Here is a 24,015-nt window from a genome sequence, read left to right as displayed (position 1 = left end):
ACTATCTCGAAATATCAAAGATCGTTTTTGCGTTCAAACAGGGGAGGTCCAGAATGTAAAACAAGCCATCGATGTTCATGGTTTCCGTTCGCACCTCCAACCAAGGTCAAGGGTACGACGGATCAAGATGACGGGAGCAGGCCCATCAAAAAGAGGACAGGGGGGGGGGGGGACAACATGGCTTTCGCCTTGACAATCGCCGATGACCGCAATCCCAAAATGAAGGGGACAATTTTCGAAAAGGCGGAAAGGACAGCTGACAGGATCCAGCACCAACAAATGCGCCCGTTAATACGGAGGACAATTCGATGATGGTACTGCTAACAAATGCGCCCGTTAATACGGAGGACAATTCGATGATGGGGGGGGGACAAGGTGAATGTGTAAAAATTTCCGTTTGGAACGTAACACCGTTAAATAATAAATTATAAAGCAACAATTTTGTCAAAATAATTTGAACAATTTTGATTTAAGAAACCTTGCTATGAGATGAATTTTTGTATTTTATCGTTATTAAATAGGTGTAATTCTATCCACTGTCTTGTATCATTTTTTTATTTATTTAGCTTTGTTTCAATTGCAGCCAGTATTATTGACAGAAAAGATTATACTAATGGAATCATTACAAAACTTACAATTTTTTTTTTAAACCCCATGTTAAATTTATAATTTGTTTGTGTGCACATTTGGTAAATTATTTTTGCATTTTGACTTAATAGTATGTAGATACTGCCCCTCCGGATTATATTATTTCCTAAGGGTCAAATCATCTGGATATGTTAGCCAGATTATTCGGATGCTTTGTCCAATCTAGCTTTATATTTGCTTTGCAAAATGTTCTATTTTTTCTTCAATTGGTTTGATTCCCAAGGCTTTTCGAAAGGTTTTCATTATAAATATACCATGAAGCACTCACAACTGTGCGAAGTATTATAAACTGGATTGATTCCATTTTTTTGACATGACTATTAGCTGCTGTATCCCACAGTTCAATGCCATACGTCTAGATGAGTCTTATAATGGTTTGGTCGCGTAGCGAACATTTTTGCATCGCCAATTGCCGTAGCAGAAATACATGCCCAAGGAACCGTTACTTGCAAAAAATTTCAGTTTTATTATCTATCAACACGTTATAGCAAGTTTTAAAGCCGAGTCATAATTTTTAAATAACCCAGATATTCGTAGAAAGTCGAGGTGCTTCTTGGTTTTATTACTCGCTACGGTCATTAATAGGACCTCTCATACCCCCTGCGTGGGTCACTCGAGGGTAATTCGAGTTGGTAATTTCGGATGACCGTTGGGAAGGGATGCAAATTCCCACTTATAAAAAATAATTTCAGCTCCACTAGTTTTCGGCACCACCTCCTCTTTACTCCAACAGCGAATCTACGTTCACGCTCATTTTTGTAAACGCTCTAGCGTACGAAATAAATGTATAGCATGTCAGGTTTTTGGATTTCAGCTGGTTTTTGCGTATATTTTATGATGACTGGTGAGTGATCAGAGCTTTGGTCTAGACACGACTGTGCTATTAGTTGTCTATTATTGATTCCTTTGCTTATGGCGAAATCGAGTAGGTCGGGTGTTTCGTCGTTGGGATCTGAAAGGAGTGTTCGTACACTACTTGATCGAAAGTTCTACCTCTGGGGATGGTTGTTTTTGATCCCCATAATGTTTGTTTGGCGTTGTAGTCGCCTCCGGCTATGAACCACATACCTAACGATTTGAAAAAGTCCTTGTATTGTTCTTTCGTAACTTTCAATTGAGGTGGATTGTCAACTGCAACAAGGTTTATCTTCTGATTATCCGCCATGTCTGTGACAGATGTTGCTGATAAGTAGGTAGGGATGATTTATTATACTATAGAGATGGCGTTTGACACTATTTTTAATTATTATTGCAGTACCTCCGTGAGCACGGCCTGTTGGATATTTTATGCCGTATATTGTATACTTTAGAATTTTAATTTAGTGTTTGACAGTTAAGTGTGTCCCAGATAAAAGCATTGCATTTATGTCGTGGGTTGTTAGAAACTTTTTCATTTCTTGTATCCTCAGTAGGAGGCCGTTAACATTACAAATTGTGATTGTGATTTTAGGCTTCATTTTGGGATTTCTTTAGCACGATTGTTGATGAAATTTCTAACATTTTTCAGATTTGTTGTGATTGTTGTTTTGTTAAGTTTGTTTGTTTATTGAATATGTTTATTAGCATTTCCGTATTCTTTGATGATTGTATGAACAATTGTTTCATTTCGTTCAAATCTGCATTGCCAGGATTGATGTGGGTGGGCCTTGAATTTGTGTAACGTGTTTGCGTTGGAAGGTCTACTTGTGTAAAGGATTGATTGGAGGTTGCTTCCGCATATGTTTTATTTTTGTTTTTTAATTGGTTAATAGTAGCGATTTTAAACTTTATGTTGTTGTCCGAAGTGCTTGGATTATTTGAAAGTTCTTTTTGTCTCAAAGGCAACATTTTTTGCTGTAGCTATTTTCTGCGGGGACATTCTTTGTAATTAGCCGGATTGTTAATTCCTCACGACTGGTGTAGCATGCGGTTTGAAAGATTAAGAACTGGTATTAATTCCCAAACGATTTAATGCAATTGTAGCGGTTTACATATAGTATATTTGACATCGATGTAAGTGTAACTCGGAAGATGATGATTGTTCGGTAATGTGTAGAAGTTGTAGATTTTCGAACTCGTCCGTTCGATACGATATTTCAAGTAATTCTGTTAATTGCGAAAATGAATTTTAAGAAGAGCGAAAAGAGGGAGGAGCGAAAAGTGGATAAGGAGACAATTTTTGTAGGAATTCGAGGGTCTAAATTGGCTAAGAGCGTACAAGGTAGAAGCCGTGGGTGCGCAAAAGATGTCTTGTGGAAGGGGCAAAAGTAAAGGGCCCAGGTACAATCTCTCTTAGTGAAAATCGTCCATCCGCAACGGGGCGTATATTAGTCTAAATAAAACAATAAATACGAATAAAATACAATGAATGGCATATTCAATTATTCTACATAAATAAACTACATAACATAATCTAAAAGCAAAAGATTCTGTTGAATAATAATCGAGATATAACATTGCAAATAGAATCATGTCCGAAATGAATCTCACAGTGAAAATCGTCCACCTACAACAACATTTGATAAATTGCAATAGTTATTGGATTTTGTAATTTTTAATAAGCGATTCTTATAGATTTTTGCGTGCTGAATCTGAATCTGTAAACCATTTTCATCTAACTTTTATAGTTTTCGAGATAATCAATCTTAAACACAAATTGCAAATATTCAACTTTGGAAATGATTTATGCTTTTACAATAGTAGATATTCAGATTCTTTTTTCACGCAATAATTCTGTGGAATCTACCGAATAAAATGATACACTGCTCAAACGAAATATGGCATAGAAAAATTTTAGGCAAACATTGGCCAACTTTGGCTGACGGTAACTCAGCGAAAAATCATAGTAAAATTATGTTCTTTTTTTTGAATTTAAGCTTGAAATCTCTACTTTAAGATACTATAGTTCGATTTTAGATGTGATGCATCCCTTCCATTGTAACACCTTAAATGTGAGTGCATGTTTGTTATGTCGAAAATTACAAAGTTTGACGGAATGCATGGACGTGCCACATTTTTTTTCAGGGATACTGTTTGCAGAAACATAAAGTACAAACCTTCCTCATTAATTTCTAAAAAAGAGAAAAGTCGCTGCCATTTTTTTTTGCAAAGATACACCATTTTAAAGTAACCCTTGCATTTTTAGCATATACCCCCGGCATTGGCATTTCCCGATGTGCACCACGCGGAGGTTGCCTACGACCCATTATGTCCCTTACGTGTTCTATGGGATTCAAATCTGGACTTACTGCAGGATGTGGAAGCAGTTTAATTTTGCGACCTCATGTGCTGTCGTCGCATAGGAAGAAATTTCATCCTTATGCAGGATAACGCACGGCCGCATACCGCAGGCATTACTCGCGTATTTATTACATCTTGTAGTAAGTCCAGATTTTAACCCTATAAAACACGTATTGGACATAATGGGTCGTAGGTTGAGAAATTTAGTAAGACAACCTGTTAATCTCCAAAACTTGTTACAAGTCGTATTACAAATTTGGAATGACATTCCACAGGAAGAAATTAGGACTTGCATTAACATGAGGAATCGGCTGCAAACAGTAATTCAACAACGTGGAGGAAACACGCGTTATTAAAATTTAAACACACACACCAAAAAAACAGCTCTTTTCAGGGCCATATGATGTGCAAAATCCGACCGGCCACCTCCGCGTGGTGCACATCGGGTAATGCCAATGCCGGCGGTATATGCCATAAACGCAAGGGTTACTTTAAAATGGTGTATCTTTGCAAAAAAAAATGGCAGCGACTTTTCTCTTTTTTAGAAATTAATGAGGAAGGTTTGTACTTTATGTTTCCGCAAATAGTATCCCTGAAAAAAAATGTGGCACGTCCATGCATTCCGTCAAACTTTGTAATTTTCAACATAACAAACATACCCCCACATTTAAGGTGTTACAGTGAAAGGGATGCATCACATCTAAAATCAAACTATAGTATCTTAAAGTAGAGATTTCAAGCTTAAATTCAAAAAAAAGAATATAATTTTACTATGATTTTTCGCTGAGTTACCGTCAGCCAAAGTTGGCCAATTTTTGCCTAAAATTTTTCTATGCCATATTTCGTTTGAGCAGTGTATAAATTGTTACTACATTATAAACATGTAAATATGTTTAAATAATAATGGAAGTGGAAGAGAAGCCTAAATCGCACGAACGTCTGCTGATATCGTATTTTTTATTACAATATATTTCAAAAACTAACAATCTAGGAGAAAATCTAATCATATCACACGATACAGAAACATCTCTGTAAGGTATAACATTAATGCAAGGTATAAAAATTAGGTTTCTACTTTAAGATTCAAGTCTAATAATTTGGCATAGACGGAAGGAACATAATCGCAAAACGTACGCGACAAACAGGTCGACCGTCAGCATTACTGTCACCGCTATAACGCCACAGCTAATAGATATCTAATAGATGGCGTTATAGCGGTGTAGTTATATAGTTATAGTAGTTATTTATGTAGAATAATTTAATGTGCGCAATCATTGTATTTTATTTGTATTTATTGTTTTATTTAGACTAATATACACCCCGTTGCGGGTGGACGATTTTCACTGAGAGTGACTGTACCTGTGTTTTTCCTAATATGTACATACCAGGGAGTGCGAGAGATCGTTGCTCAGTAGGACGAAACGGCTTTTGGCGATCAAAAGTCGATTTTCGTGAATTCCAAAATTGAAAAACTGTTCATGTACATGGATAGAGGACAAACTGATGTTTAACGTAGTGCAATCCGTTTTTTCATATTTCCTTCCGTTTTGCTGTGGTCCGTATTCAAAGTCAGTAGAAATTCGTCAAAGCAAAACGCTAATGATATTACCCGTAATTTTAATGTACGATTTTACAGAACTTTACTCGGAAAGATGAAATTCAAATGAATTATAAAGTTTACTAGATTAGTATAGATTCTATTCAGTGCATAAAGTAAGTTAAAATGTTAACAATTTTGTAAATAATAGGATCTGATTGAAACGAAGTACATTTAACTAAAATGTTGACTTTGTGCAGGATTTTAAAAAGTCGCAACAACTTGAGACGGGTTTAATTATTACTGTAGGAAAGGGTGAACCTTCCTCTATCAGAATCAGAAAACATTGGGTGCAACTTCGCGCAACTTTTCAAGAAAATGGCGTTTGAATTAAATTACACCCATATTGGCCGCTGTGCACGATTGTGGAAAAGCAGTACGAGATACGATTGTTAACCAATTAACTGCATTCGACGTGTATATTCATCATCCAAAACTTTATTTCGGTTCAATAAAACTGTTCAATATTCAATAAAAACGTAATTCTTCCTTGTTTTTTTATACTTTTTTCGTAAAAATTATGATAAGAACTGTTAGATTGTTTCATTTAAATAATATTCTAGCAAAAATGAATCGTGCATTGAGAAGTATATTAGTAAAAGAAAAACCGATCGGATGGCATCGGGTCGAGAAACCTAACTGTTTATGCTGTGGGATGATAAATAAATAAGGAAAGACATCCACACTCTCAAAATTATCAGCGAAAGAATTTATTTCTAAATCACAAGATTTCAAGTACAAGAATATATCCGGAGACGACCGTGACTTTCGTCCTGTACAATCGAGGCCCAAGTGAAGTCCTCGCACAAACCGGGGTCATATGTATATCCAGTCAAAACGACAAGGACAACTAGCACGCCACATACCGAAAACGGCGCGTAAAACTACGCGGGAAAACTTTCCACCGATGTGGCCAATGTCCGCGCTCATTGTTCGCCAGGAAAAACCCAGGCCTCTGCAAGTGGTCACCAAATGTTTGACCCGACCTTAACCAGACTCGTCCAAGTCTCTCCTTCAAAAAGGCAATACATTTCTGCAAGGGCATGGTAGCGACGAAGTCGCTACAATGCTATGGGGCCGGGGTTATAAACACGGTGCATATGTCCTTTTTAAATGAAGTTTCTCTTTTTGTAAACATTTTCCACTGCGTTGCCTTCTCTTGACTTCACTTCTTGTGTGTCATTCGTATAGTTCAGACGTTATTCCAAGCTTCAGAAATAAATCGTTAAAAATCGGTACAAAACTGAGTTTTCCAATAGGAGCATTTGTCCTGCGTTCGACGTGTATACTCCTGATTGCTTGATTTTAATCACACGTCCCGTGAGAGATTTTCAAAACTATATCCCACAGTTAAATAGTCAGTATGTCGATATTAACTTGCCGATCCCTTCCACAGTTATTGTAATTTAACGATCGCGATAATCTTCCAGCATCTGTCAGCCATTCTATTAAGTACCAGTTGTGCCAATCACAACATTCGAAAAATTTCCCAAAAAGAGGAGAACCAGAATTTGATTACAATGTTGCTAGTATCTTCGGACCACTACATTTCATCGTTTCGAAGAGTTAGAGGGAAAAAAGATGCAGCGAAAATGTACCCCCACGAGATGATGAGTTTATTATATATATTATGTATATAACTGCGGCTGTATATAAACTGATACGTGGATTACTTTTTTGCATATCTTGCCACTTTTCCGTCTAGCATTGTCAAATACAGTTTATAAAATACTGACACTTCTCTTCAGTAAACTACGTATTTCGTGGATACTAATGAATTAATGTTGTATTCTGCTTGCGATATTTATTTTAATCACAAAATGAAATACAAGCGAATATTCGTCGTGACAGAAGTAGACTCTAGTTTCTAAGACGGTTCGGAAAAATCTGACCCGGAGGGAAAAGTGCTGGGTATTTTATATAATCGGGAAAATAAGAGAAATAGGAAAAATAGGAAGGTTGGAGTTATTGAGAGTCCAGTGATCGGTCATGAGGTCAAGGTTTGAAGATAACTGGTTCGGTTGAATCATTAGGAGTAGAAAGAAAGACTTGGGATGTTTGTTGTTAAAGGTTGACTTATAATACGATGAGAAAGCCGAACTATCTAAGTACAATAGTGAATAATTCGGTATATGATAATATGATGAGAAAGCCGGGCTATTTAAGTACGATAAAGAATGATTCGGTATACAACATTAATTTCATTTCTCATAATGAATAAACATAATATAATAACATATGTCTTGTCATTTTTAAATTATTAAATCCGTTTTTCTTACAGTTATTAACAGTTTTGAATCAAATTTTTGTTAAACAACATAATATATGTCTAACAAGTGAAGGGTATTGAACGCGCTACACTTTATACGTGAATATTTTGACACCCTGTACTTCAATATGATTTATATTGATACAACTTAAGTATAATAATGTAGGCAAAAACTTCCCAAAATTTCATTAAAATATTTCCAATAGAACCGAAGTTACAGAATTTTGATCGCCGAAAGCCGTTTTGTCCCACTGTGCGTCGGTCCCGAGATTGTAAGGTTAATTTGGTCGAGTGTTTTATGACAAGTTTATCGACAAGGTCTTTGAATATTAAAGTAATTTGATGTTTTGTCGATGGTATGTTGTAAAGGGCAATTTGTTCGGTAGAATTTGCGCGATTCGACATGGATGATTGCCCTGTCAGTTAATGCACTTTAGGTTCTCTATTCTCTTCCTTTGGACGGGCAGTTTGAAGTGAGGTGATCCTTTGCACATTTAACGCAGACTGGTATCTAATGCTTTGCGGAATTTCATGCTTTGCTCTTGGTAGCTCGAAGTAAATTATGGTGTTTAGTAGTCTATTGATTAGGAATATATCCTTGTTGTTATCATTGGGCTCCAGTTTAATAAAAAATAACGGAAGTGGTATTTTTATGGTGTGCTGTACTATGTTGTTTATTGTTCTTAATTTTTCAAGTTCGTGTGCTATATCGTCTGTATTTGTCTTTGGATGTAAACCTTTCACTACTACTTTATAGCTTTTGTCTTTTTTAAACTGGTACGTGTAATAGTTGGCGTCTTTTTCTTATAGAACTTTTATTACTTTTTTATAGATGTCAGGTGTATTTATTTGAATTTTTATCATGATTATTGTACAGGTGTTTAATCGTGTATACATTTCTCGCGATTACTTGTAAAAGTTGCATTACCGCGTTAATTACCTGAGCTGTTATGAATAACTATTATAATGAATACTATTAAAATTTTGTGGCTCGTAAATTATTTCAAATTATTTATAATCAATTAATTTTTCATTTAGCAAGGTGCGGCCAACAAATTGCAAGATGCGTATCCCAGAAGGAATATCACGAAGGTCCTGCTTCCTGTGCTGGTTTCAAATGCTCTCAAGGAAGTCATTGCATTCTTCGAGAATCATTCTGTGTTAATCCTCCATGTAAATTACTGAGAAGCTGTGCGAAGAATAAAGGTTCTTTTCTTATCTTGGTATTTTTTATTAATACAACAATTTTCTTCTATCATCTAATTAAACCTCTGTACATATCCTTTAGTTGCAGGTAACATCTATACTTTCTCATTTTTCAAATTTAAATTTATTACAATTAATCCAATGTCCATTATATTTCTATAGTATAGAAACAGTTAAAGGATTAAATAACAATTAATATTTCAATTGGATTCAAATTAGTATTCTTGTGTTTGTACCAAATAAAAATTGAAAATTATTTTTGCAGAAGTGCACCTTTGGTTCGGTAAATGTCGAATTTTGGGCTGTCCCTCTGAATTTGACTGCTTCTTAAGAAGACCAGAAAATACCTGTTTGAAACCACCGTGTAAACATACCCCAGATTGCGTGACAACAACAGGTAAAATTTCAGCAATTACAAACTTTTTTGAAAATTGCTATGTATGTACAGCCTGCGTTTGAATATTCATCAAGTGGTTTAGAAAATTTCATTCGAAAGTCAATGGAAAAAGCTATTTAAGATTTATAACATTAAAATTATTATTCACCAATCTTAATATACAAGATGAATTAGTAAGAACTGCTGTACTGTATAAAATAATTTATCCATGGTTCTATCCATGGTCCGCCGTCCAGGGGTCAGAAAACGCTTGGAGCAAAATTTATTGCATTATATGTATTTAAGAAGCCTGATCAGATGAATACATTTTGATTTTTTGACTTCACTTCAAACAAGTTTTTATAAAGTCAACAAGCAACGAGTTATTTCAGGTAGTAGTTTTAATTGGCTTACCCTGAATTTATAAAAAGTCTAGTACGATTTGATAACATAAAAATACCATGAAATTACACTTATCCTATATTGATTTGAACCTGAAGATTTGTTGAAAATAATCACACACACACTTGCGTATCTATTACCAAAGATAAACTTGTATATATGTATAATTTTAAGTAGTTTTTCGTTATAAAAAAATACAAATTTCTTGAAACATATTTTGATTTTAATGAAGTTATAGCTGTTGAAAACTTTATCAACAAATCGAACATTTTATCTATAACAATAATCTACCTGGTAATAAAAATTTGTTACTGAATTGAAAGTATCAAATAAAAAGTTGTATAATGAACTATTACGAAACAATGTAGAGTGAAATTTAAATTTATTTTTTAATAAAATTTCAAAGTTGTGATATTTTTATGCTCTCTACAACTGATAACCTCTGCATTTCGCTCTTGATATGTTTACTGAGTTTTTAATCGAACTTTGTAATTGTTTCATACTAAAATTACTTATTCCATTTAATAAAACTGTACGTAACAAAAGCCGATTGAAAATTAAATATTCTGTAAATTGATTAATTCCCTAATATTAAAAACTTTTGCATGATATTTTTGTAATCAGTTTCATCAGATATTGTACTTCTAATTGATACGAAATAAATGCTATCTTCGAAATCTACCGTACAATATACAGTAATATAAAGAGAATCTACTGTATGGCAATCTAATAAATGGATTTTTTATAGAATAATGAGCTCATTTTGCAAATTTTCAGAGAACGAAATAACGAATGCGCACTGTCGCGGCTGGATATGTCCAAGAATGCAGAAGTGTTCGGCAAAAATTACAGGAAACTGCAAATTAAGCGACTGTACTATTCAAAGAACCTGTCATGAAGAGCCATCAAATTATTCTTCATCCTTTTCGAGAAGATCTTTGAACAACGAAAAGGATCACGTATCTTCTAAAATAGAATCCAAGGTATATTATTATTTAAGTGAAATAAAAATCGGGTGGTGCGTGCGCGTGAACTCAGGACGTTAGCGGATGTAAGTTTAATATATATTTATATAGAAGTTTCCAATTAGGGAAAATCTACAGTCAATTACTAATTACTGAAAATTACTTACCAAAAGATTGAATATAACTGGAAGAGTAAAGAAAAATAACTCACCAAAATATTTTGAAATGGCATTGAAGCTCTATTGTATAGCTTAACCGTCAAAATGCCAGGTATCTGAAGAAAAGGAAGAACACTACACTGTTTAAAACTTTGAAAAACCCGAACTATGGTAAAATCTGTTAAACTAAAGCTACGTTATTATTTATGTATATAAACACTAATTTTAATAGAAGAAAACAAAATTGAAATAAAATGAAACAGTAATGAAGTAAAAAAGTAACAATGAATTGAATTAAGGATTTTTGTACATGAAGATAGAGTCTCATGTCCTAATTTATCATTTTAACAAACTACAACAAAACTCGTCTCAAACAGTCCACGGACCTACCCGACACACACTTCACGATTGCACGTCGAAGAGTGTCGCAACTTAAAGCTTTGGGAGAAGACCAGAGTGGGCCTAGTCCGAAATTGTGTACACTGCGTTACTGCTCATCTGCGAAGTTGTTGCGTGAGGAGCCGGCATTCGCTAATCGGTGGTGCAAAAGGAGCACGTGCATTTCTTCCTTTGTCTAATTGTATCTTACTCTTTTTAATTCGAGCATGATCCGTTACCCTTTCGTTATAATCGAAATTTCGATATTCATTATAATACATTATAATGATACAATAGTTTAACTTTGAATTGAATGAAGCATCGTGATGAAAAAAATATATTTTTCAATATTAACATAAATTACTGAATTTAAACGAATAATGAATCACATACAATTTTGAATAGATGTCTTGGACTGATTGACATGAAAGAACACTGCGGTATTGCAAAATATAACGAATTAATAGAAAACTTTGATTTCAGATACTGAGAAATGAGCATAGAAATTAAAAATTGATCAAAAAATTAATTTAAAGTTACATATGTAGAATGAGGTTGAATAACACGTTAAGCACATAGGAAATGATTCATCGGAAAAAAAATAAGAAAAAAATATAGAATAAGATTAGTTCGTCCGAAGCTTAGTTTTAATGGAGTTTCAATTTCCATTACGGCTAACAATAAGATACGACTTTCCATGCAAAGTATTAATACTCCAGGGATCATAGGTTCAATTGAATATCCAAGGTGAATATTCATGTACACTGAGTCCCATCGAAGTTGTCGCAGTGAAGTTGGCTACAAATTCATTAACGCTTCACGCCGCTTCGGTGAGTGAATGCGTGGCCAACTTCACTGCGACAACTTCGATGGGACTCAGCGTACATATTGCGTAAGCATCGTTTACAAGCAAGATCGGCATTGTACATTAGACTCTCGTTATATTGCCATCTGAGCAATGTGATCTTCAGACGCATTTTCAAACATATTAGTGCAACTCTTTTACTATTATAGTCTACGAAGATAATACATTTTCATCTCCTTATTCTTAGCCCTAATTGTATGCGTCCATAATGAATATTCCAACTCGATTATCTTGAAAATTACATTTCGAACAAAAAATTTTATTTTGTTTCTTACTTATTTTTTCACGATGAATCGCATCCCATCTGCTTTACATGCTATTTGGTCGCACCCTGTATGTTTTCATTGTATAAAAAATAAGCAATGAATATTTTTTCAGGTATCTTGGAATAATAGTCAAGAAAATAACGAAAAGATCAAGTGAGTAAAAAATTTTTTTTAATTTCAAAGATTACAAAAGAGATATCGTATTAATAAACTACTATTTTTCGCTTGAATGCTGAGCTCCACATAGAATTCCACATCCATGGTTAAGCCATTTAAAATCAAGAACCGAATTAGATGCCATCGAACTTTGGGTCAAAAACGCTGAAGGACACAAAGATTTCAAGGTATAAAAACCAATATTGAAAAACTACTTCATAATAATTACTACACTGCAGATGTTTATGCATTGATAGCATACTGGAGTTTGCAGAAATAACGTGTAAATTATATGGTATGTACAAAAAATGAAATAAATTGCTTAAAACCTCTAAAATATATACAATATACAAATTTAGAATAATACTTTGAATCAGTTGAAGAAAGAAAATATTTTATAAAAACATATACATATTTGTATATACACCCGTCGTGTAGTAATAACAATACATTCAACTCGAACCAAGTAAACAATTAATAATATAACAAATATTTAGTAACATTAAATATGTAGTATTAAATGATCATCATGATAATACCTAATAACATTAATGATATTAATGCAGTTAACTAACACATTTACATTTCATTAACAATGTATTATTGTATATTCTACATACTGATATTCTGTTAATAATATTTATTCAATTTACGGGTTTTATCATAATAAACCAATTTTATCTGTATAAAAAAAAAATATATGCCCTTTCAAAGTTAAAAATTTTCAAATTGTATATATTATAATAAAACTATCTCTCATATCAATTATGATACATTGTAAATTACAGTAATTTATAGAAAACAATATTCTATCTATTGTATCAAAAACCTAGGACTAGTCCAATTTTTTGTGAAACTTTTGTGCTACACTGGTAACCAAATATACAGGGTGATCCTCTTACAGCCGGACATCAAGGAACGCTGGCGTCAATGAAAGAAGTTCGCATTGTCACGTGCCAGCAGGAACCTACCCGGGCCGAGACGACTCTGTGTGTCTTCATGGTGTGGTCAAGGGTCGCCAGTTCCTTAGTGTCCGGCTGCGAACGGATCACCTTGTCCCATGTACACTGAGTTGCATTGAACTTGTCGCAGTGAAGTTGCCTACAAATTCACTAACACATTCACGCCGCGTCGGTGAGTCGATCTCGCCCATCGTCTCACCGACGCGGCGTGAATGTGTCAGTAAATCTGGAGCCAACTTCACTGCGACAAGTTCAATGCAACTCAGTGTACACTGAGTCCCATCGAAGTTGTCGCAGTGAAGTTGGCCACGCATTCACTCACCGACGCGGCATGAATGCGTTAGTGAATTTGTAGCCAACTTCACTGCGACAACTTCGATGGGACTCAGTGTATGTACATATCTCCATAGGCATCCCCGGGGAAAATCAGAATATAGCGAAGGGGAACCCTTCAGTGGTGCTCTATCAGCACTTTTTTCTCACTAGGGGGGTGCGTGCGCATGCGTGTGTGACACTAGAGCTACAGGCATCACGGGATGCCGTAGCTGTATACATTACACAAATAAAAGAGGTCCGCGTATTTTCTGAAGTTCCTCTTACCCTTTCAACAAATATTGGTATTCGTAGAATAAATTGAATACAGTCGTAAGAAGTAGTAACGCATTTTATTAATATTATTTCGATAGAATTCTACATAAGTAACTACTATAACTGTATAACTACACCGCTATAACGCCATCTATTAGATATCTATTAGCTATGGTGTTCTAGCGGTGACAGCAGTAGTTCTCAATGCTGACGGTCGACCAGTTTGTCGCGTACGTTTTACGATTATGTTCCTTCCTTCCATGCCAAATCATTAGACTTAAATCTTAAAGTAGAAACCTAATTTTTACACCTTGCTTTAATGTTATATTTAACAAAAATGTTTCTCTATCGAGTGATATGATTAGATTTTCTCCTAGATAGTTAGTTTTTGAAATATAATAAAAAAAAATCAGCAGACGTTCGTGCGATTTAGCCGTCTCTTCCAGTTCCATTGTTATTTAAACATATTTACATGTTTATAATTGTTGCACAGTGGGTTGCGGAGAAGCTTAATTTACACTCACTATTTATGACCTTTTTTATAATGTTTTATTCTTAGAGCTTTTACTATAACAAAATGTAACATAAATTGAACCTTTTATAATGATATAATCAAACTAAATATTAAATGATAAACTCTCTCTGTACTTAACGCTTTTTCTAATAACTCTTCATACTCTCTTTGTTCTACATCTAATCACCGGAAGTACGTACGCGCGAGACTATCTTCACTACATATATTGGCGCTATTATTTGAATTTTGATTGTCTTATACTAACAATAATGTAGTAATAATTTATATCATTTTGTTCGGTAGACTCCACAGAATTATTGCGTGAAAAAAGAACCTGAATATCTGCTATTGTAAAAGCATAAATCATTTCCAAAGTTGAATATTTGCAATTTGTGTTTAAGAATGATTATCTCGAAAATTATATAAATTAAATAAAAATGGTTTAGAGTTTCGGATTCAGCGCACAAAAATCTATAAGAATCGCTTATTAAAAATTACAAAATCAAATAACTATTGCAATTTATCAAACGTTGATGTAGGTGAACGAATGTCACTGTGAATTATTCAACAAAATGTTTCGCTTTTAGATTATATTATGTGGTTATTTATGTAGAATAATTTAATGTGTGCAATCATTGTATTTTATTTGTATTTATTGTTTTATTTAGACTAATATATGCCCCGTTGCGGGTAGATGATTTTCAAAAGAACCATAACGAACTGTCCGTCTCCGTTTTCAATGAAACTCAGTGGATATATTAAGCAGGTGAAAATAAGAGACACGTATTTTTTTATAGCGGCCCAATCGCAAGTTAAGGGGGTAACATCACTTTGTAAATTGATTTTTTTACAAATGATTTTGTAAAAAGTGCTTTGTTTATAACGAAAAAATTTATTGTTACATTATTTTAAGAGATACAAAAATTTACATTATAACAAAAAAGAATCTACATTTTTTTCTGAATTCATTGATATATAATATGATAGATTTGCCTCCTAAAGTTTTGTAAATTTTCATATAATACGCAGAACGTTCGAATCCGCCGAGATACAGCCACACGAGCTATACATGTATAGGCATACGGGCGGCTATTTCTGTGAGATACGCATTTATTAATCATAGCAAGATCAATTAAAATTTACAACAGTAATCTTAAGTACATTAGTATGCATTGCAAGATGTTATTATTAGGAAGTAATTTGTTGCTTGGAAATTAATATACGTTAATAACAAAATTGATGTAAAAATTAAAGAACTCGTAGACATTAAATTCGAGAAGGCTACCAGTTCCTTTACTTTTATGTGTGTATATGATCGCTATCAGACAAGGATGATTTCGTCAAATTTAACAATTGATATCGTTTCATTTCGAATGAAGATTAAATATACTTTGCGTGTGTACTATTTGTTAGTGAATTATTTATCCCAATTATGATATAAAAAATACAATATTAATAGTATGAAGACTGTGAATTTACGGAACATAGGTTTCACAGAAATGGTATTCCGTAAAAAATGTTGAAAGCAAAATGTTTTTTTACACCACGCACAAGTAATAATAGCAGCATTTCCACAAATGTCACATGTCGGTGCTGAATTTGCACCGAAATAAAAATCTACTGGATTGTCAAAATGAGGAGGCCTGTTTTCTATACATATAGCCACTCTTAAAATGTTATTTTGAAATTCAATCGTATTACAATTGATATCACGAATTGATATTTTATGCCCGTACAATATTTAGATATTTACAGAACGCAGCTTAAATTACATTAATTAAAATTAATTAATCTTCAACACAAGTGATTTCAACAATTATTTGTTATTTGCGTATATAATGGGTAGTTCTTTACCGCACAGATATGTGCGTATAAAGATACATATGTTAAGTACATGATAATAATTTTGTTATCGTAATGTTTGCATGTCTCAATGCCAGCCTTTGGTATCCCGGCGGATTCGAGCGTTCTGTGTATTGTATGAAAATTTACAAAACCCTAAGAGGCAAATCTATCATATATCAATGAATTCAGAAAAAAATGTCGATTCTTTTTTGTCATAATGTAAATTTTTGTATCTCTTAAAATAATGTAACAATAAATTTTTTTGTTATATACAAAGCACTTTTTACAAAATCTGTAACCACCTTTTGTTTTACCTCAAGAAACCATGAATCTTTTCCTTAAGAAGTTTTCTTATATCTGTGGTAGTTTTCAAGATACCATATTTTTGCTGAAATTTCAAGGGGTGATTTTACCCCCTTAACTTGCGATTGGGCCGGTATAACAAAATACGTGTCTCTTATTTTCACCTGCTTAATATATCTACTGAGTTTCATTGAAATCGGAGACGGACAGTTCGGTATGGTTCCTTGTGAGAGTGACTGTATATAGGGTGTCCCAAAAACAGCAATAATCCCATAGATGGTTGGTTGCTGAGGTAATTCTAAACAACGTTTTCCTTTGCCAAAATGTTGGTTAAGAATTCATTTCTGAGTTATTGACGAAAAACACTGCCCAATTAGAGCGTTGATAAGCGGGAGCTGAACCGCCAGTGTTGTCTACTGATTGCGTTTATACCGTGATCATGGAACAAGTGCGGCGGCACTATATCGCATCGGCACAATCTGCGGGTTTGTTTTAGGGACATGAACAATTGAAATTTGGAATATCAACTTCCAAAGTGCATGTTTCGCGTTCGAACAGCCGACAGCTGAGCAGGTACCCCATTTCCTAGTGTTCTTGATCGATATCTGGACAAAGAGACCGGTGAAAAGACAAGGACGTATTTACATATTATTACTCTTTCAAAACTGTAAATGGATCGTTAACCTTAGGACTAGGTAAATGCGTATCCTTGGCTTTTTTGCGTGTCTCTTTGTCTCTGGAGCCCAAGAGACACGCTCTTTGTCGGACACTAAGCCTGAATCTGCCCAGTTGTCAACTGGTGGAAAGCGAAAACACTCTTCGAAAGTAGATATTCTAATTTTTAATTACTTATATCTCGAAAACGAAACCGCAGATTGTGCCGATATGGTATCGCGACCACCGTTCGAATATAATCAATAGTCAATATTCTCGCGGTTCAGCCCGCGTTTCTATTGAACAGTGTTTTTCGTTAATAACTCAAAAATTAAGCTTTAACTAACATTTTAGCGGAGGAAAAAGTTATTCAAGATCATCTCAGCAACCACCCATCCAAAAAATTATCACCCTTTCTAAGACATTCTCTGTATATCTGTGGTCTCTCACCACTGACGTATAAACGTTTGCGCGGGAAAATTTGAATTAATATGTACGATTTTATTCCCACTTTTCAGTTGGACACTAAATTTTATAATATTTTATCATTAAAATTATGTTATTTTATTTTTAAATCACTTTTAATATTACCGTCGTCAAAATGAAGGTTTTGAGGATTCCTACTTCCCCTATATCGCTATTTTCCCTAGGGAAGCCTGATTTGATTGCAAGTGTAGGTACATGTCCACAAATGAGGTCTTATTTTACTGAACGTGTTTAGCTTTTAAACCTTTCATTACACAATTTTTTTTATAATTCTGAAAAGAAACAGCTTTAAACAGTGAACAATGTTTTTCTATTTTCAAAATTTATTTAAATACAGATTTTATAATATTGCAAATTCTCTACATAATGTAAAATAAAATGTATAATCACAAAAGACATGTGATACAAGAATGTTATATAACAGATTTACAATATAGTGTAACGAAGGGTTAAATTATACTAATATAACAATTAAATGAAAAAATGTAATTATTATAAAATTGAATATGCAATTATTCTTTCTTTATACAAAGAAATTTTTATCAAAAGGTCTTCTTCCCTTATATTTGAATAAATATTATGTTATTATTATATTATTATAATAAACAGTTTGTAGTTGTGCCCTAAATGATCCAGAATTCACTTTCTGAAGATAAAGCAACAAAAACGGGACAGTGACAAATTTTTCATGTGACCATGATTTGCTTCCTTCGTCAAGGATATTAAATTTTTTCGCTGAAAGGCAAATAGCTGAATTTCCAATAAAAACTCCATATGACCTGTTATTTTCAGCAATTTCAAGATTGGCTTCAATCTGTCAAGGATATATTGGGTCCTGGAACGTACCGCCGTTGGCTCGAGGAAATTTTGTCCTCGAGAGGAGAAGAATTTCGAAAATGGCTACGAGCATCGCATGTCGACAAACTCGACGGCGAGAAACCTATATTTCCAAGAGGGCAGCGACCACAGGACCAGCGACCATCTGTCCTGATGGGAAATCAATATCCTGATACGGTGGTAAAAAGCATGCAATTTTAATTGAAAGTCTGAGAGAGTAACAAAAATTGCTACTGTTTCTTCATCATATCTAACGCACTTATTAGTGTGCAAATTAATTCGATGTCTTTTTTCCTTTTTTATTTTTGATACTGAGAAACTAACAATAAGACATTTACTTGCTTTCTTTACGAACGGTTTCCATTTATTTTAAACGTAATATTTTGAAAATTTTGAATTTTCTAATTACTGGCTAATAGACTAATTTATTATAATATTTATGCATCGCGCGGTCTTTTTATTAATGTATTTACTTTTTCCTTTTCTTAAATAATCTTCGTTTCCTCTGAAAGGCCCATTGTCCGAATGTTGCATTCCTGATTCATGCGACTTTTGATATAGGGGTATATTCGCCATCAAATCAGGCTTTTCCAGCGAAAATGGTGATGCCTCGGGTTCCCGGCACCTATCCCTCCCCGTCAATGGTTCTGGGAAAAGTAACGAAGTACAGTACACAAGTATCGGGAATAGGGCCCGATATAAGTAGTATGTAGAGATCGTAAGTCGACGAGCACCAACAAACTGAACAGGGGCAAGGGGACTGAGCCGCTGGCTCCACCTAATTGCTTTCAGGATCCCTCATCTTGAGGTGTCAGCGATTACACTGCATAGACGTACAATTTCCATATTCGCGGGGGATATATTGAACTACATAAACATGAGATTTTTTCTGGACATTAATGGATTTTTTATAAAACTTGTTCTTGACAACAGTTGTTATTATGCAAAATTTATGGAAATTATATTACGGAAAGTGTAAAAACTCTCCTGTTTTCTGAATAATGTAAACCTCGAATCTACGTCTACATCAATACGGTCGAATCATCGCTCGCTATCGCTTCATCTCATTCTGTTTCAATGTTTGTCCTTAGTGATGTTCGTTACGCGATAGATTTGGGAATGTGAGGGTCTCGGCCAATAAAAATAATAATACGTATGACTGGAGGCAGGACAACGAATTTGATTCGACGGCAACTTACGATCTCTGCATAGTACTACATAGGTCTGTAGCCTCCTATTACGTGCGTATAAACGTTTACGCGGGAAACTTTGAATCGATATGTATGTTATTATTCATATTCACTTCTATATTAAATTTTATAATATGTAATAATTAAAAATTATATTATTTCGATTCTAAATCACTTCTAATATTGATAGTTAAAATTAAAATTTTGAAAAAATTCCTGCTTTCCCTATATCGCCATTTAGCATAGAGAAGCCTGATTTGATCGCGGGTGTACCTTTTTGATTAGAGGAGAGGACACGACCATGGGATACCCATTTCATTTTTTATTTAGATGTAGAAAATCTTAGAATAGTCATAAGTAGAAAATTAAACAGAAAAAAGGATTTCATACGGAATGAGCTATATAAATATAAATATTATAGATTTTACAAAACTTCTGTTTTTTCACTTATTCTAATTGATGGCAAATTCGGACTAATAGAAATTCGGATAGTAATACGAGACACAAATTTGCAAATTCCTTTTGTGAAAAATAAAGCCATAACACTAACGATAAGACAGAACATCAATAATGATAAATTAAACATAATTAAACGTCAAATATAATAAGACAACCATAATTAAGCGATGCATCTATTTCATTTTCTCAATAAGTGGTATGATAGGAATTAAATCCACAATTCGCTTTTACAATCTTCAGAAAATTTTTTATCACAAAATATGCAGATTTTATATGTTCATATGTTTATTACATTATTTAGTAGTAAATTTAAAAATGTAATAGAATTAAAACGATACGAATTAAGTATCTCATATTTCTACCAATTTATCATTTCACTGTCTATTATTATTTATCGCAATCAAAACACAAATATTTCAAATATCCTTTGATATACTAATACAATGATTATTATAGTATAACTTAGCCGTTTTACTTTTTTAAAATTCACAAAATAAACCAAAGTCACTTTAAGAAGCACGCGTAGAAACTTTCTATTACGACCAAAAGCTATAACATTTGTTAATCAAAATATAGATACAGATATCTATCAAGAATAATTCTTATGAGAGAATATTTTACTCGTCGTAATACTTAATATATGTATAATCATTGTTAAAATTGACGAGTTAAAACCTTGGTATCTTATATTTCTACCCTATCCCATGTTCATACCTTTTCCTCTATCTACCCCCCCTGTTTCCATCTCCTACAAATAGTTAAAATCGAAATTTCGTTTTACATGCTTCTAATAGATTTAAAAAATAGTTCTAAATGCTAATCATTTCTGAAGTAGTATGATATTTCAACCCCCTTTAAGATCCCCTTAAAAGTCGAATTTCGAAAAATCCCTTTTTAGTGGATGCTTACGCCTTAAGAAAAACCCATTCCCAAAATTTCCACTTTACAAATAGTGCAGGGCTTAGAAAATATAAAATTTTAAATTGTTGTTGTCAGTGGACCACTATCTATCACGAGGGTTAAAAATGTCGTCAGTTTTCAAACGAGAATTCTTTTAATTACATGCACAAACAAATTCTCCCAGTATTTAAAAAAAATAGATCTGTAAATATAATAGAAGCAATACTACTACTGTCAGCATTTAAGGGGCATTCTTCTTTCTTTTTACAATGTATAACGGATGTATGAATACAATTCATACAATTATATTATTATAATATTTTTGTTGCAACAATTATTTAAATCATCTCACATTTTTCAAAAAGCAAATTAAATCTTAAATTCTTCAGGGAGTTCATCTTTGCCACTGTGAGAGAAGAATTTATTGAATAGAAATTATTATATTTTGTTTGGTTTATTTTGTATTAAAAATGGAGTACATTACAGATTATTTTGAAAAATTGTTAAAGCTGTATGAAAGTAAATTTAATCAATAGGTTGATTTCCATATACGCGTGTAATATGAACATAGTTGAAATATTTGTATGATTGAAATGGTCCCATTGCTTTAAAAATGGATGGAATTTTATTAAATATTTAGGTATTTGTTTCGGTATTTCAATATTAATTTTTAAACATTAACATATGAATAAAATTAAGTATACCGTTTTCGAAAAGAAAATAACATTTTAAATAAAACTTTACTGCATTTCTTAATCAATAAAATCCTTGAAAATTAAAACACTAAAAAAGAATAATTCGAAATACAACAGATAATCTTATTAGCTACATGCACACCACATTTTGTTTTGAAATATTGAAAATTGATGTAATCTCCAAAAACAGTATTAATTTAAAATCCTTTCAAAAATAAAGTATTTGAGAATTTATCAAACAAAAGTTAGGTAAACAATTTCATAAGTTAATAAAAAATAATTCAAAAGTAAATTATTAAAATGTTCAAAATTATTTATTACAGAACACTCCTTCACAAGTTTCAAACACAAAAAAAGAAGAGATAAATTCTTTTCTAGGCGAAAAAAAGTTAACAAACATTATAGAAAAACTTCTTGTTTCAAACAAAATTTTGGAGGCTGCTCTTCTGAACAATCTGAAGCAATCCAATCGCTCCCCTTTTTTCGATCACATTTACAAGTACCCTCTGCATACAGGGAAACAAGATTTATCTTCTTTATTACCAAAGAATAAAAACATGTATGAACAACCCTATTTTGTGTTTCCCGCGGGAAACATGAAAGTCGTAGAAAGTTCTACGTTCAACGACCAGGATTCTCGTTATCATGATGATTCCCAAAATCAAAATGGGAAAAGTTTGCAGAACGAAAAAGTGTCTAAAGAAGCTGGTTATCTTTTCGTGAGTGTTCCTTTTTATGGAATAATACAAATAAATTACAAAATTCAAAATCTATTATAAATATTATTTGGAGGGTGTCCCAGAAAGAAGATAATCCTTTGGAGGGATGATTGCGAGGTGATTCTAAACTTTTTCCTCCGCCAAAATGAGCCGCAAGAGTGTTGGCTGATTACGTTCGAACGGTGGTCATGAACAAACGAGGGGACACCATATCGACACAAGCTGCGGCTTCATTTTCAAGATGTTAGGTCATTAAGTATGAAATATCCGATTTTCTTCCGCGCTTAACCTTACCGATTTGTTTGAAGTGGTTTAATATTGTTGGAATACTAACATCAAACTTTGTTGCTAATACCAGCGTAGTTTGAGATGTATCCGCTTCCACTACAGCTTTCCAGCTCATCATTATCCTTGCTTTCAGGTCGCCCGCGTGGTTCATTTTGAAGATCAAAATCGCCAGATTGGAATTTCTTAAACCATCGACGTACTGTGCGTTCATTAGCCACATCTTTGCCAAACACTTCGTTGACACTTCGAGTTGTTTGCGCTGCATTAGTTCCACGACGGAATTCATATTCGAAAATAACGCGAATTTTTTACTTATCCATGGTTTACAGAATTTAATCTGCAAAAAGTAGTTCGACAGATAATCACAAACCGAAATGTGCGTCTGAAAGATTAAAGACGTACTTACCTCCCCAGAAGAAAAAAAAAACAAAAAACGATCAAAGTGAAACAACAGAGATATTAAATGTCGAACTTGGTACTTTAGGTAATCGGACATTTCATACTTAATGACCTAATATAAGCAATTTAAAATTGGAATATCAACCTCCGAAGCATGTGTTTCGCTTTCGGGCAGCCGATAATTGAGTAGATCCTAGGTCAGTGTCCAGACAAAGAGAGACGTAAAAAGACAAGGATGCACATCTGTCTAGTACTTTAAAACTATAAATGGGTCGTTGTCCTCAAGACGAGGCAAATGTGCATTCTTGTCTTATCATGTGTCTCTTTCGCCGGACGCTGACCCTAGGCACTAGAGAATGGGCTACCTGCTCAGCTGTCAGCTGTTCGAAAGCGAAATACGCGCTTTGAAAGTTATATTCCAATTTTCAATTGCTGATATCTCGAAAGCAAAACTGCAGATTGTGCCCATGTGGTGTTGCCACGCTTGTTCAAGACCATCGTTCAAACGTAATCAATAGTCAATGCTCTCGCGGTTCAGCCTGCGCACTTCGTACGCTCTAAATGGACAGTGTTTTTCGTTAATAATTCAAAAATGAAGCCTTAACAACAGTTTGGCGAAGAAAAAAATTGTTCACAATCACCTTAGCAATAACTCTTCCAAGGGATTCTCA

At 33.7% G+C, this 24,015-nt stretch overlaps 1 protein-coding gene across 1 annotated transcript in view; it reads left to right on the top strand.

Moving 5' to 3' along the window:
- Positions 1–24,015, top strand: part of LOC114880650 — a 63,836-nt gene that overhangs the window by 5,785 nt on the left and 34,036 nt on the right. Inside the window, exons 3-9 of the mRNA XM_046286014.1 lie at positions 8,772–8,939; positions 9,205–9,336; positions 10,495–10,700; positions 12,462–12,502; positions 12,597–12,693; positions 18,650–18,874; positions 22,262–22,657. Coding sequence (XP_046141970.1) covers positions 8,772–8,939; positions 9,205–9,336; positions 10,495–10,700; positions 12,462–12,502; positions 12,597–12,693; positions 18,650–18,874; positions 22,262–22,657 — 1,265 coding nt within the window. The remainder of the gene's footprint in view (positions 1–8,771; positions 8,940–9,204; positions 9,337–10,494; positions 10,701–12,461; positions 12,503–12,596; positions 12,694–18,649; positions 18,875–22,261; positions 22,658–24,015) is intronic.

The sequence above is a fragment of the Osmia bicornis genome, chromosome 6, assembly GCF_907164935.1.
Source record: "Osmia bicornis bicornis chromosome 6, iOsmBic2.1, whole genome shotgun sequence".
Lineage (NCBI taxonomy): Eukaryota > Metazoa > Arthropoda > Insecta > Hymenoptera > Megachilidae > Osmia > Osmia bicornis.
This window is presented reverse-complemented; position numbering and strand designations above follow the sequence as displayed.